Consider the following 14525-nt stretch of genomic DNA (forward strand, 5'->3'; position numbering starts at 1 on the left):
GAAGGTCCTGACTTAGGGGATAGAAGGCTAGACCTGGAGATCCACAGACCTGAGTTCAAACCTCACCTCATATGCTTAACTAGCTGTGTGACCCTGGGCAAGTGGTATAGGAATGTTAATTTTTAAGATCTTCCCTGCCCCGAGGCTAAGTGCACCTGGAGCCTGTGGTGGGAGGCTTGTTTTTCAGGACCGCCCACACCTTGGTGCTTTGTGATTGGGTAGTGGGTCAACAGGATTGTTACATTCTTTGAGCCAGGAGAAGGCTATATAAGCCCTGATGGGAGGCTTTGCTTTGGGGCTCACTTTGAGAAGGGTTGTGTGATTTGACCAGATGAGATTCTGGGCAGCTATTGAGAGCCCCCTGGCTTTGAAAACCCAGATGTTGATGCTTCCCTCTCTGGTAACCGGGATTAGGTATGGATGTATGTAATGGTTTGACAGTTTGGAAGCCTGTCTGCTGAAATGTTCTTGTAACTTCTGCTTGTGACCTCTGTATACTCTGAAGTTCGGGGTGCTGACCTTTTCCCCTGAACTAGGTAAACGATATATGTTTGATTGATTAAGCTTGTTAACCCATTTTGAGTTGCTTTCCTTTAGAAAAGCAAATCTAAGAACCTGTATAGGCAGCCACCCTGGAGATGCTGGGGTGCTTGCTGCTACAGCAAGTCACTTAATCTCTCTCTACCTCAGTTTCTTCACCTATAAAATGCAAATAACAGTAGCACCTGCCTCCCGGGGTTGTTGTGAGGGTCCGTGAGATAATATACGTAAAACGCTTAGCACAGGACCTGGCACATAGAAGTGCTATGTAAATGTTAGCTATTGTTGTTGTTGTTATGGTTTTGGTGGTGATGGTGATGATGATGATGATGTGTGAAGACAAATAGTTTGGTATTGCTCGTCTCTAGAGAGTCTGGAAGGGAGTAGAGCATAATTAGAGTTGAAAAGTAGGAAGAAGCCAGGTTATAAAGAAGTTTTAATTCTGAACAAAAAACTATATTTGATCCTGGAGAGAATCTCTCGTTTAGGGAATCACTTTGACAGCTGGATGGAGAATGGATTGGAGCTGGGAGACCAAGCAGCAGCTTTTGCCCTAGTCCAGCTGGGAGGTGATGGTGGCTTGAATTGGGCTTGTGGCTGTGTGAGTGGAGAAAAGAACATCTGCTACAGATGCTGTGAATGTAGAAATGACAAAACTTGGCAACCAAGTGCGGATGTGGAAGGAGAGTGACCTGATGCCAGCCTGGGTGATGGCCTCGACACTAGCCCAGAAGGAGGGTTTGGAGGAAAAGTCAGTAAGTTCTGTTTGGGACGTGCTGAATTTACATGCACATAGTAAACCCAACTTCTCCTCCTTGGTCTCCTCTGCTGCAGCTCCATCCAGGCCCTATCTGTTAACTGTTGTTGTCCCACAGGCCTCTGTCCTGGGCCTCTTCTGTCCTTCCTCTATACTGTGTCCCTTGGGAACTTCCTTAGCTCCGTGGAGCCCAGTATCATCTCTGTCCTAATGATTCTCACATCTGCTTAGCCAGCACTGACCTCTCTGCAGATCTTCAGCCTCACATCTCCAACTACCCGTCAGACATCTGAAATCCAGCATGTCCAGAACTGAGTTCATTATCTTTTCCCCCCAAACCTTCCCTGTCACAGGGGTCACAGCTTCTCCCTTTCTCACCCCTCAGATCCAATCTGTCACCAAGGTCCATCAGTGCTATCTTCGAACAGCTTTCACATGTACTGCTTCTCTCCTCCAATGCTGCCCTCCATTGGTGCAGGCCCTGGACTATTGCCTGCTGGTTGGTCTTCCTGCCTCAAGTGTCTTCCAATGCCTATCCATCTTCCATTTATCTGACAAGTGATTTTTATAAAGCACAGGTGTGACCATGTCATTACTGCCCCCCCCCCTCAACTTACACCTACCTCAGTAAACTCCTTAAAATCCCGTTTGGCTTTTAAAGTTCTCAACCACAATCACCTCCACCAGCCTTCTTACACCTGACTCTCACATATTCATTGTTCTAGTGACACTGACCTGACTGTTCCACAAGCCAGACCCTCCATCTCTCTGCTCCAGGTGTTTTCCCTGGCTGTCCCCCATCTCTGACCGCTAGCTCCCCTCATTTCTGCCCAGTGGCTTCCCAAACTTCCTTCAGGTACAAGCTAAAATCTCATCTTCAAGTTTTTCCTCAGCCTCCAAGCTAGTACCATCCCTCTATTAATTATCTTCAATTTATCCCATATACAGCTAAATTAGACATAGTTGTTTGCATGTTCTTCCACCACTAGAGAAAAAGGGCTGGTTTTTTGTTTTTGCCTTTCTTTGCCTCCAAAGTATTTAGCACATTTCATAAATACTTCTTGACTTTCATCTAGTTTGAAATATCCGGTAAGCAGTAGAAGATATAAGGCTGGAAATCAGGAGGCTTTACAACTGGATAAGGAGATGTATGGATCATCAGCATAGAGGTGATCACTGAATCCATGGGAGCTGGCAAGATCGCTGAGAGAGATATTATAGAGGAAGCAGAGGGCCCAGCATACCATTTGGGAGGATCTTGACCTTGAGGGGGCACAACACAGATGATGATTCAGCCCAGAGTTGGTGCCTAAAGAGGGTTTCTCAAAGTCCACACCTTGGTTAAAGAGAGAACAATATATACATTTAGAAGGGAGTTAAAGTCTTCTAAATTTATAAAGAAATAAGAGGGTGAGGGAATAGGATAAGGAGGGTACAGAAGTGTCCAGATTAACAGGAATGGGCTAAAGAAGGGATGACATAAAAGTCTTCTAAATTTAGATAGAAACAGAGGGTAAGGGAAAGGGAGGAGAAGAAAAGGGAGGGATATTTGGGAGGGGAATAGGTTAAGGGCAAGGTAGTGGGTAGAAGTAGAGGAGACAAGGATAGGAAATAAGAGATACAAACATAAAGATCAGGAGTAGAATTTATTAGGGAAAAAAAAGCAGCAGTAGTAATCATAATCTCAGACAAAGTTGAAGCTAAGAGTTAATCAAAAGAGAAAAATAGGGAAACTACATTATATGTCAGTCATATTAACCAATGTTGGTTTAGATTATTTAAAATAACTAGACAGTATAAGGTTGGAATATTGCTGTGGTGTAGGAAATGAATTAGTGGATGTAGAATATGGAAAGACTCCGACTTAGAAAGGGAGGTATTATCCACCCTCGGAGAAACAGCACAGACAGTCTGCTCTGGTTTTACATAAATGCATGTGAACGTATATCTCTGCGTCTGGGGTGTATGGGAATGTGTGTGTGTCCAAACTTAATCGTAGCCTTCTTTGAGTGGGGGGTGGGAAGGAAGGGGGTACAAGAACAAGGTAAAAAGTACACAGAAGAGAACAAAAGAAACGACCGAGGAATCAGAGAAGACACGCGGCTCTGAACACAGTGCGTAGCATTCATTACATGGACATTTTCTGCTGTATATTGTGAATCCTCTTACACTCTGCTGTGACATGGCCAATGCTTTTTTTTTCTTTTCTTATTGTGTATTTAAGTTTAAAATAAATTAATCTTAAAAAATTAAGTCCACGTCTTGACTTGGCCACTTCGTTGGCTTCCTAGCTAGCTAGGTGAACTTGGGCAGGTCGTTGGCTGGTGGGAGCCTGTTTTTTTTGTCGGTCCCAAGTGGGGTTGGACTGGATAATCAGCCAAGTTCCCTACCATTTTGTGACATCCCTGATCTTCTCTCTGGGTTTCATGAGTAATGCGGCCACAAGGTGGCACTGCTCCCCCTCAGATGCCTCTCAGAGGGATGCTTCAGCTGCAGTCTCCTTTCCCCACATCCATCTTCTTCATCAGACTCTACCCCGCCCCTCCAGGTCCCAGGCAAGCCCAGAAATGCAAGTGCCCCTCCAAGATGCTTTGTGACACCAATCCCTGACTCTCAGGGGTCCCACCTCCCTGGACAAGAATTCCCTACTCCCCAAGCCCCCATCCAGTGACCACCCAGCCTGGGGGACTTACAAAATGTGACAGCAAAACAACCCCTCCCCTAGGAAGCCCTCACCACACTGGCCTATCTGCTGTGTCCCCTACCCCTAAAGGACCTGCCTTCTGGGGGCAAGCAGGCTAACCCCTTTTCTGGAGCCCCAGGATACATGTGGGCAGATCCCCTGTCCCCCTTCTGTCTTTTCTCCAGACTAAACAGCCCCTTTTCTTTCAACTGATCCTGACATGACCTAACCTCGCTTCCTCTTCCTGGCTGCCTCCTGGGTATACCTCAAGCCCACTAATCTCTAACGGGCAGCACCCTGCACTCCAGATACAGTCTGTTGGTCCTTAAACAGGAAACACTTGGGAGAAATGGGAGTTAAAGTTCCAAAAAGGCAAATTTGGGTCCGTGTCTGGAAAAAAACCTGCATCTGAGCTATTCGGAGGGGGATGCCAGACTTTCTTCAGGCTATGACCCTTTGTTCTTCTAACAGTCTTCCCCAATAAGAAAAACGCCCTTCGGGAGGGTAGGGATTATCATTTAATTTAGCCCCAATGTGCCTGGGGCATCATGGCTGCATTGCCTTTGATTATCTTGGTGGGATGAGCTCTTGTGAGCTGGGCCAACCCCAGATAAACAGAGGGAGGCGGCAGGCACAGAGGACTGGGGGAAGGGGATAGACTTCTGGGAGAGGTGGCCTAAAATGAGCCCTGAAGGAAAGTGGTGCAAATCCTGGAAGATGGGAAATGGTACATTTGGGGAAGTGAGAATGCACAGGGAAGTGGGTGAGACCTAGACGTCTTTCCTAGGGAGGGCCGGGAAGGACTCCATAGTGCTAGGCACGCCCCCTCCCTCCTGCTCCTGGCTCCCTGGAGGGGGCTGGATGGGTCAGCTGTCTGGAGTCAGAGGATCCCAGTTCAAATTCAACCTCAGATTTACTAGTTGTGTATCGCACCCAAGTCACTTATAACCCGTTTGCCTTGGTTTCCTCAGCTGTAAAATGGGGATAATAGCACATACCAGTCAGGGTTGTTATCAAGAAATAACAAATGTTACTAACAGATGTTGCGAAGCGCTTATTAGCACAGTCCCTGGCATATCAGGCACCATATAAATTCTGGCTATTCTGGAGTTGGGGCAGCCAGGTGGCGCAGTGAATAGAGCACCGGCCGTGGAGTCAGGAGGACCTGGGTTCAGATTCGGCCTCAGACACTTAACACAAAAACTAGCAATGTGACCTTGGGCAAGTCACTTAACCCCAATTGCCCTCCAAAAAGCAAAAAAAAAAATTCTAGCTATTATTATTATTGTCTCACTGACCGTCCAACTTTGGGGTACTGGTCACCTTCAGAGCGCTAGAAGCTGCTGCTGCTTTCCTCCTCATGTGGGGCCGCCCTGGTCACAGATCCCAGGGCTCAGGGATACTCTAACCCCCAGCCCCAGGGCAGGATTCACCTAGAACCTTCCCCAGTTCCTTGCCAGAGTTCCTGGAGGACACACAGGCCAGCAGTAGGGCCTTTAGCCTTTACCCCTGGTGTGCATTGGCAGCAGAGGCGGGGAGACCTGGCCAGCACCAACACTCCCTTGGGGTACTCTTGCCCTTCAGACTTTTGGACCTGAGATCACAGATCTGGAAGTGGAGAGAATGAGGAAGTGACTTGCCCAGAGTCACTCTGCTAAGAAGCATTTGAAGCCAGAGCCTGACTCCAAGTCCAGGGATCTGAGCCCTGTATTCCCTATGGGCAGCACCCTAGCTATGCCCACTTACAGAGCTGGGGTGTCCCAAGGAAGGGGGAACAACCACCTTGTCTGGTAACCTCCAGGCCAGTGGAGCCAGGAAGCCAGTGACTAGCAAGGCTTGGTCTCATCTGTGCTACGGAAGCCAGTTAAAAATCAGCCTCCTCTTAGAAGAGAGAGAGAGCAAGAGAAGAAAAACCAAGAAGGCAAGACTTCTCTCTAGTTTCTAAAACCCTGACACTTTCCTAGTACCTTGGGGACCAAGTAAAGTCCAGAGGCAAGGTCCCCGGAATGGAATTAATGTGGAGACCAGCCTTTAAATAGGGGGCACCTCCCCCCATCCCTAGGTTCAGTAAGATCCTTGCCTGTCACATGACTAGCATGGAAATGTTTTGCATAGCTGCACATGTATAACCTATATCAAATTGCTTGCCTTCTCAATGACAGGAAAAGAGGGAGGGGAAGAATGTGGAACTCAAATTTAAAACAAATAACAAATGTTAAAAGTTGTTTTTACACGTAATTGGGTGAAAAATATCAAAGAAAAAAATAAGATCCTTTTGAGTCCTGCCCAGAGTCCACCCCAGAGGCCAAGGATGATGATCCTACCTCTCCATTCAAATAAAGGATTAAGATGGGGTAAGCCCTCCGGGGTCATCCCTCACTGCCAGGAGGGTGGCCAAGGAAGTGAGTGGTTCTAGCCAAAGACTAAAGGCTCATTCTTAGTGATTCCTGTTCCCAACTGTGGTGTACATAAGCTGTTTGCACACACAGGTGCCTTTTTTTCTTTGTGAATCACACAAATGTTACCTCAGATTGTCTTAGTGGGGAGAGATGTTGAGGGCAGCTAGGTGGCACACAGGATAGACCACAGGGCCTGGAGTCAAGAAGACTCATCTTTGGGAGGTCAAATCTGGCCTCAGACATTTATTAACACCTGACCCTGCTAACCTCAGTTTAATTTGTAAAACGAGCTGGAGAAGGAAATGGCAAACCACTAAGCCCCTCCAATGTCTTTGCCAAGAAAGACCCAAAGGGGGTGACAAAGAGCCGGGGCAAGATGTCTGAGGGTCCAATGGGGAGGGGAGACTAAGCTAAGAAACTGGGATTTAGAACATTAGGGTCATAAAAATCGCTTCTGGCAGATTTTGTCCCAAATCTGGAGTCCTGTATTAGTGGTTTTCTTTTCTTCTCCCTGACAGATCGAATGACTTATACCTTCTTCCTGGTGCCTGAGATCATTCCTTGCACTAGCCCCAAAGTTCCCAGCTGGGAGCTTTAGCCCGTCCCATCCTCACTTCCCTCCCCCAATGTGATTAACTCGACCCTTCCCCCAATCCACCCAACTTTGGAAATTCCTTTTTATCTCCTCCATTAGACTGAGCCCTTTGACATCTGTATCCCCAGCAAGCACTTAGCACAGTGCCTGGCATACAGCAGGAGAATAATAAATGCTTGTTGACTGACTGGCTGAGGAGAAACCTAGAGAATAAGACTTAAGGAGGGTTATGATTATCTTCCAAAGAAAAGAAGGCAAACATGGGCCCCATCTAAGCAAGAATTTCCTAGCTACTAGAGATGTTCAGAAATAGGCAGGGCTGCTTCAGGGGGCTGCGTTTGATCAATCGATGGCCAAGAAGGCTCCATCTGCAGGGGCAGCCTTGGGGTCTGTGGCCAAGGCTCCTCCCAATGCCAAACATCATAACTTGGGGACCTCCCCTCCCCTGATTCGGTCTAAACTTCTCAGATCCTGTACCTCCCCTATTCTGGCAGTATTTTCAATGTCAGCTGGGAGTCAGTGGCAGCATACATCATAAACATACACAGCCCACAAACACACATACCATACAGACACTCCACATATACAGACCTCCTTCTTTCCCCTTTTCCTTCTATCTCCCCCCCTCTCTTTCCTCCAGCTTCTCTCTTTCCCTCCTCTCTCTCTCCCTCTCCTGTCTCTCTCTCCCCCCTCCTTTCTCTTCCTCTCTCTCCCTCCCTCCCCTCACTCTCCTCTGCCTCTGTTTTTCTCTCTCTCCTCTCTCCCCCCTCCATTCTCTCTCTCTCCCAGCTGGAGCATGAAGGGCAGTCTGTATACCAGCCAGGGATGGGTTCCAGTTCTGCCTTCTAACCTTAAGCCCCCCTTGCTGGGTCTCAGTTTCCTCACCTGTACAATGGGATTCTATGGGCACTCCAGTCCCTCCATATGCTCTATGCTCCTCAGATCTATAACTATGGTCCAGTAAGGTTCTGCTGTCACTGCCCAGGGCTAAAGAGGGCAAGCTGCTGGCACAGCACAAGGGTCATTGTGGTCAGCACGACACCAGGACAAAGAGAAACAAAGCAGCCAGAGTCAGAGAGGCTGGAATGTGTGTATTGATACTGGCTCCTGCCTGGGCTACATGAAATCTGAAAAAGGCCAGGCCTTAAAAGGGCTCGTTGAAGGGATACAGAGGATGTCCTGCATCTCTCGGGACCCGCTTGCCATCCACCTGCAAAGACAGAGACAGAAGTCTATCTTGGGGGGGCTCCTCAGCCCTGCCTGTGAGCCACCAGCCACCAGCACGGTCCTTACCGTGATCATGGGCACGATGTACCGCCAATTCTTGTTCAGCGCCCCTAGCTGCTTCATCTCCTCTGCAGTCAGGGTGAAGTCAAAAACCTAGCAGGGAGACCCAGAGTCCTGAGTCCAGGCCACATTCCAAGGGCTCCCCCCCCACCTCCACAGAGCTGCCCCCTCCCCTCACCCAGGGCCAGGGCCTGCCTCCTCACCTGGAGGTTCTCGAGGATACGGGAAGGAGTGATGCTTTTGGGAATACAGATCACCTTCCTCTGGACTTGCCACCTGCAAGAAGGGAGAGCAGACCCGGGGAGACAGGGGGTCACACCTGGCAGGTTCTTCCCACCTGTATCCACCCCCGAGGTCCCAAGTGCCAGCTGGGCTCATAGTGCAGCATGGGGTAGTAGAAATAGTGAGAGGGTCTCCATTCAGAGAATCCAAGGACTTAGGAAGGGGTCTTAGAGGTTATTCAGTCCAATCTCTCCATTTTACAGATGGGAAAACTAAAGACCAGTGAAACAATGCACTTAAGCTCTGGCTTCCCTTGTTTTCTCTAGCCAACTTCTAATAATAATAATGGTTATAACTAGCACTTATATAGCACTTTAAAGTTTTGCAAAGCAGTCTACGAGATTTCATCTTATCCTCAACTACCCAGGAAGGGAGGAAGGGGGTACTATCCCCATTTTACAGATGAGGCAACTGAGACAGAAGTTAAAAGACTTGTCCAGGGTCACGCAGCCAATAAGTATCTGAGGTGAGATTTGAACTTGGGGTTTCCAGATCTTCCCACTCCCTCAGTGTCTCATAGTCAATCTTAAGGGCGATATGTCCGAATCTGAACTTGTTATCTTTCCCCTGATGCTCCCTCATCTTCCTGATTTCACCATCAGTCACCTGGGGCAACATCATCCTTTACTCCCCTTTCTCACCACCCTCTCCCTGTTCAAGCTGTCACCAAGGCCTGTCTATTCCATTCATACGGCCCCTTCCCTCCTCTGAGGGTACAGACCCTCTTCACCTCCATCCTGGACCAGCTGCTGGGGGTCCTCCCACCTCCAGGCCCTCCCCGCTCCAGTCTGCCTTCTACAGAGCTGTCAAAGCAGTCTTCCTAAAATGCAGGCCTGACCATGTCAGTCAACCCCTACTCACTCAATCCTAGCAGCTCCATGGTACCTCAGGGATCCAATACAAAATCCTCTGACTTACAGATCTTTCCATAACCTGGCCCCTTCCTGCCTTTCCAGTCTTATACCTTACATCACACACACACACTCACACTCTCACACACATACATACACTTACACACACTCTCACACACTTACACACACACTCACACTCACACACTCCCAGTGACCCAGTGACACTGGCCTCCTGGCTGTTCCTCCCACAGGACCCTCCCCCTCTGGACTCCGGGCATTTCCTCTGGCTGTGCCCCATGCCTAGAAGGCCCTCCCTCTCATCTCTTTCTTCTAGCTTCCTGCACCTCCCACCTTCTTCTGCCTATAGCTCGACTGTCCACAGGTGTTTGCATGTTGTTCCCCCCGCCCCAAGCACAGTGCACGGCACATAGTAGGATGTTTATGGACAAATAACATAAACATGGATTCCCATAAACAACACCCTTTTGGGGGAGGGGGTTCCAATTATTTTTAAGAATATAAAGACATCCTGAGACCCAGAAGCTTGAGAACCATTGATGAGCACTGAAATCTCAAGTGCTTTAAAAAAAGCACTTTACAAACATGACCTTTATTCTACAAACGATCTGTGGCTGGTAATGCGGATGTGCTTGTTCCCATTTTTCAGGCAGAGAAACAGGATGCAGCAGAGGGCACAGGGAAGGGCCCTGAGTGTCAGCCTAGGGCCTACAGCCCTCTCTCCATTGCCCCCCTCCTCCCTGCTCCTATCAACCTCAGCTGTGTGCCCAGGGTGCCCAGCCCTGGGAGGTTCAGCACAGAATCACCATTTGCCTCCTGTAGCTCCCAAGCCTGGCCCCATTTCCTCCCCTCCCCAGCTCTGGGCCGTACCTGAGCAGGATCTGAGCTGGTGACTTCCCATACTTCTTGGACAGCTGAAGGACAACGGGCTCCTCCAGCAGCACAGGCTCAGCTGGGTCTCGCCAGTTTCGGTCCGGGGAGCCCAGGGGGCTGTAGGCCGTCACCTCCAGCCCCCGCTCGTGGCAGTGAGCAATTAGCTCATTCTGGGCCAGATAAGGGTGGCTCTCCACCTTGTGCAGAGAGCAAAGTTGGTCAGCAGTGATGGACACGCCCTGCTACTGGCCCCAGTCACTCAGGCATACCCCAGGGCACTGGAATGTGTTTGACTTATCATCTAGTTATCCCTCTGTCTGGACCAGGGCTCCCACCCCCAAAGCCCAGGGTGCCTCCTACCCCCAAAGCCCAGGGTACCTCCAGAACCAAAGCCCAGAGTGCCTCCAGCCCCCAATGCCCGGGGTGCCCCCCACCCTTGCAGCTACCCCAGCTCACCTGGAGTACAACAGGCCGCACTCTGGCCACGCTGAGAATGTCGTCAATCTGGCGGCTGTTGAAGTTGGAGAGGCCCAGGGCCCGCACCAGCCCCTTGGCCACCAGCGCCTCCATGGCCTTCCAAGTCTCCTTGTAGTGGGTGGTGTCATAGCGCAGCGTGCCATCAGCATTCTTGGGGAAGGGGTTGTCTCCCCGCCTGCGAACGTGACAGCCCCATGACCTCGGTCTCCCCTGGTTCCCTCTGCCCCTCACCCACCCACTCCCTGTACAACTGAGCAGCACAAGACCACTTCCTTGTTAACTCAATGAAGGTGCATGAAGGCCAACTGGATGCAGCATGGCCGGCGTGGGGCAGCACAGCCTCATCTATGGCCTGAGCTCCCAGAGGCAGTGCCATGGAAACACTTCTCCCTGGTTCAGCCCCACCCCAGCCCCACCTTCCACGCTCACTCAAAACCATAGGGCCAGTGCATGAGGTAGAGGTCCAGAAACTGCAGCTGGAGGTCAGCCAGGGTCTTCCTGAGGGCAGGTTCCACGTCCTCTGGCTGGTGCTTGGTGTTCCAGAGCTTGGAGGTCACAAACACTTCTTCTCGGCTAATGTCCTACAGAGGAGGTGGCGGGGGGGTGTAACCAATGGGGTGGGGGCCCTGGCTTCTTGGGCTCCTTCCCCCTCGAGAGTCCCTCCACTCCCCTGGCCAGACCCCACTGACCTTGCCTGGCCCAACACTCTCCTTCAAGGCCTCGCCAATCTCCACCTCGTTTCCATAGATGGCAGCACAGTCAATGTGTCGGTAACCAACACTGAGAGCGTATTTGATGGCGGCCTTCACCTGCCGGGGTGGGAGAAGTGCCCACAATGGGACTGGGAAAAGAGAGGGAGGCAGGCAGCTCTGCTCAGGCAGAACCTGTCCTCTCAGACTCCCCCAGGGCTGCTTTGCAGGGACCTTTCCCTGAGCCTCAGTCTGCACATCTGGAAATGGGGATGAGGATACTAGACAGCCCCACATTCTCAGGGAGCTGCTTGGACAACGGCTCCCTTGCCCACCCTCCACAAAGGAAGGAGAGAACCAGGAGGAGCATCGGATTCATTCCACACAGGCCCCAAGGCACCGACTGACCAGTGGAGCCTGGGCCAGGCAGGCTTCCCTGGAGCAGTGCTCTGCTCTGTCTCCCGCCCTCCCCCTCCCCTGCCTCTGTGTCTTCATCATGCTAATAACTGACGTGTCTGTGGCTCTTTATGATTGGCAGAGCCCTATATGGGCACCAGCTCCTTCAGCTTCATAACTCCCTGGGAGGGAGGTGATAATGGGCATTAGGCATCCCCATTTTACAGAAGAGAGGACTGAGGATCAGCAGAGGGAAAGGACAACAAGCCTGCAGGCTACCACCAGACCAGGCTGCTTCTCTTCACAAGGCCCAACTTCAGCCTTCCTCCTACCTCCTTCCTGCCACTTGCCCCATCCCTTCCACAGGCCTCTGCCGGTGCCAGCAGCGCCCAATCCCAGGCCCCCTCTGAAGGCATCCCTCCCATTCCCCTTCTGTTCCCTGGGTGTCACGGTGATCACCAGGGCCTTGTCTGCAAAGTTAGGGGCCACTATCTGCACTGACTTGACGGAAGCCTGGCCCCATAGGTCACACATGGGCCAGGGACTGTGTTTTAGAGAAGGGGGATGCCAAGTTCTGAACAATCACACGCACACATACACACTACCCCCCCCAGACTATTCCAAGCTGAAAAGTGAAAGGTGAGCCCCATGGGTCAGGCAAACAACTCTCCCCACCCCCACCATACCCACAGGGCAGGTGCCCACTTCCTGCCTCCTCCCTCCCCCATCCCCTCCTGAAAGCTGGGATTATAGAACAGGTTTGGCACCTGGGTGCTCAGTTTCCAGTAAGCTGGCTGCAGGGGGAGGGGAGAAGGACTGAGGCCTCTCTGACCTGTGCCCACCTCAGCCCTGGCACGGTCACCAGCATGGCTCTGGGGTCCCCAGGAAGCTTATTCATGACCACCTCCTCCCCTCCTCCTTGGTCCTACTAGGTCTCATTGCTATGGGGCAGAGAAAGAGGTCATGGGAGGCTCCCACCACTATACTACCCTCTTTTATCCCTGACAGGGTCCCTTCTGCTTCAACCACACCATGCTTCTGGCATGGACACCTGCTGTGCAAATGGGCACTCAGTGGCCTCGGACCCAGGAGCTCTGGGCTCATGTGCCAGCTTCAGCCCGGCCCAGGGCTAAGACCACTTGGCTGTCCCTCTCCTCCAACCACAGCTCTCCCTGCGCCCATCCCCTGCCTCACCTGCCCAGGCTCACTCTTCCAGGTACCCAGCCCCAGGAGAGGCATCTTCTGCCCAGTGAAGAGGATGAGAGTGGACGCCATCGTTGCCTGAAACACAGGAAAGAGAGATCTGTAGACATGCCTTGCGTCCCATGGGTAGGGATGGGATGGAACGGCCCATGGTCAGCTGGCTGGCCATCCACGCAGCACACTGAGGAAAAGGAGGGGACTCCTAAGAAGCATGGCAAAACAAGCAGAACCCCAAGGGACAGTGCACACCAACAGCAGCGGCACTGGCAGCCACCACACCTCAATAAGACCACAAACAACATCAGGAGGGGCCCAGAAACTAACACAAGCTCTGACACCTTGTCAGAGGGCCACACAAGTGAGTTTGGAAGCAGACTCTACCGTCCACTCTTTTCTTCCCTTTCCATTCAGTTTTGTATATACCAGCAGTGGAGTTTAAGAGTGGAAATTAAGAGAAAAGACAGACTTTCTCTGTCTTTTGAAAAGAGGGAAGGAAAGTAAGTGGGGAACAAATTCCTGAGGCAGCATGAGGCAGGGACAGAGAGCTGGACCCCCCCCCCATAGCTGAGAAGCTGGGGAGGCCTCAGGTGACAGAGCTTGTTTTGTCCCGTTACTTTTGGCTTCCCGTAGTGGCCTTGGGAGCCCGTGGTCCCACAATGGAAGGCCCCTCAGACATCAGCCCTCATTTCACTGATCAGGAATCTGAGACCCAGCGTCACCCAGGTAGAAAACTGTAGAGTCAGGATGAAGGGCACAACCCTGAGAAGGGGCCTCGCTTGGCCAACAGGAAGCCCTCGCCCCTTTAACTTTCAGCCCTCTAGCTCCCCTCAACTCCTAACTCCTCAGGGAGTTGGCATGAACAGAACAGTCCAATGAAGGGAGAGATGGAAGAAGTCAGTAGGTAGGGGGTGAAGGCTAGGACTTTGGACAGTCTTGGCTTGGAATCAGGAGAATTCATCTTCTTGAATTCCAATAGGGCCTCCAACACTTATTAGCTGTTGTGTGACCCTGGGCAAGTGATTTAACCTTGTTTGCCTCAGTTTCCTCATCTATATAATGAGCTGGAGAAGGAAATGGCAAACCACTCCAGTATCTGCGACAAGAAAACCCCAAATGGGGTCATAAGGAGTCACTGAACTCTTGTCTGTAGGGTCAGAGAAGCAGGTTCCTCTGTGAAAGTCCAACTGCCTGAGTGGTGGCTGGGCCCAGGGCTGGCAGTGTAGGGATGGATGCCATCCCCTGGGAAGTAGGATAAAATGAAACTCTTCAACCCACGCCCCCCAAGGCCAGGCCAAGGCGGAATCCGCCAACCTGCCCCTGTCAGAAAGAAGGCCAAACTGAACCGGGAGCAGGAAAGGGACTTAGCCCCAGCCATGCAAACATTCAGGAGACGGCAGGGCAAAGGAGAGCTGGGCAGGGCAGAGCACAACACACACACACACACACACACACACACACACACACACACACACACA

General features: G+C 51.2%; 2 protein-coding genes across 4 annotated transcripts in view; both read right to left on the reverse strand.

The window, feature by feature from the left end:
• Window positions 1–14525, reverse strand: part of LOC138165397 (nuclear autoantigenic sperm protein-like) — a 131932-nt gene that overhangs the window by 34694 nt on the left and 82713 nt on the right. The gene's annotated exons all lie outside the window — the stretch shown is intronic.
• The window catches only part of LOC138165401 (aldo-keto reductase family 1 member A1-like), a 7157-nt gene continuing 677 nt past the window's right edge, over window positions 8046–14525 (reverse strand). For all 3 annotated transcript variants that reach the window (XM_069093726.1, XM_069093727.1, XM_069093725.1), the window contains exons 2-9: window positions 13042–13128; window positions 11452–11571; window positions 11192–11343; window positions 10742–10937; window positions 10283–10482; window positions 8465–8537; window positions 8268–8354; window positions 8046–8184 (exon numbers count right to left, since the gene is read on the reverse strand). In XM_069093726.1, the coding sequence (XP_068949827.1) occupies window positions 8119–8184; window positions 8268–8354; window positions 8465–8537; window positions 10283–10482; window positions 10742–10937; window positions 11192–11343; window positions 11452–11571; window positions 13042–13122 (975 nt within the window). In that variant the 5' untranslated portion in view covers window positions 13123–13128 and the 3' untranslated portion in view covers window positions 8046–8118. The remainder of the gene's footprint in view (window positions 8185–8267; window positions 8355–8464; window positions 8538–10282; window positions 10483–10741; window positions 10938–11191; window positions 11344–11451; window positions 11572–13041; window positions 13129–14525) is intronic.

The sequence above is a fragment of the Petaurus breviceps genome, unplaced genomic scaffold (assembly GCF_028583685.1).
Source record: "Petaurus breviceps papuanus isolate PSGF00001 unplaced genomic scaffold, PetGlider_PUasm1.0 208, whole genome shotgun sequence".
NCBI lineage: Eukaryota > Metazoa > Chordata > Mammalia > Diprotodontia > Petauridae > Petaurus > Petaurus breviceps.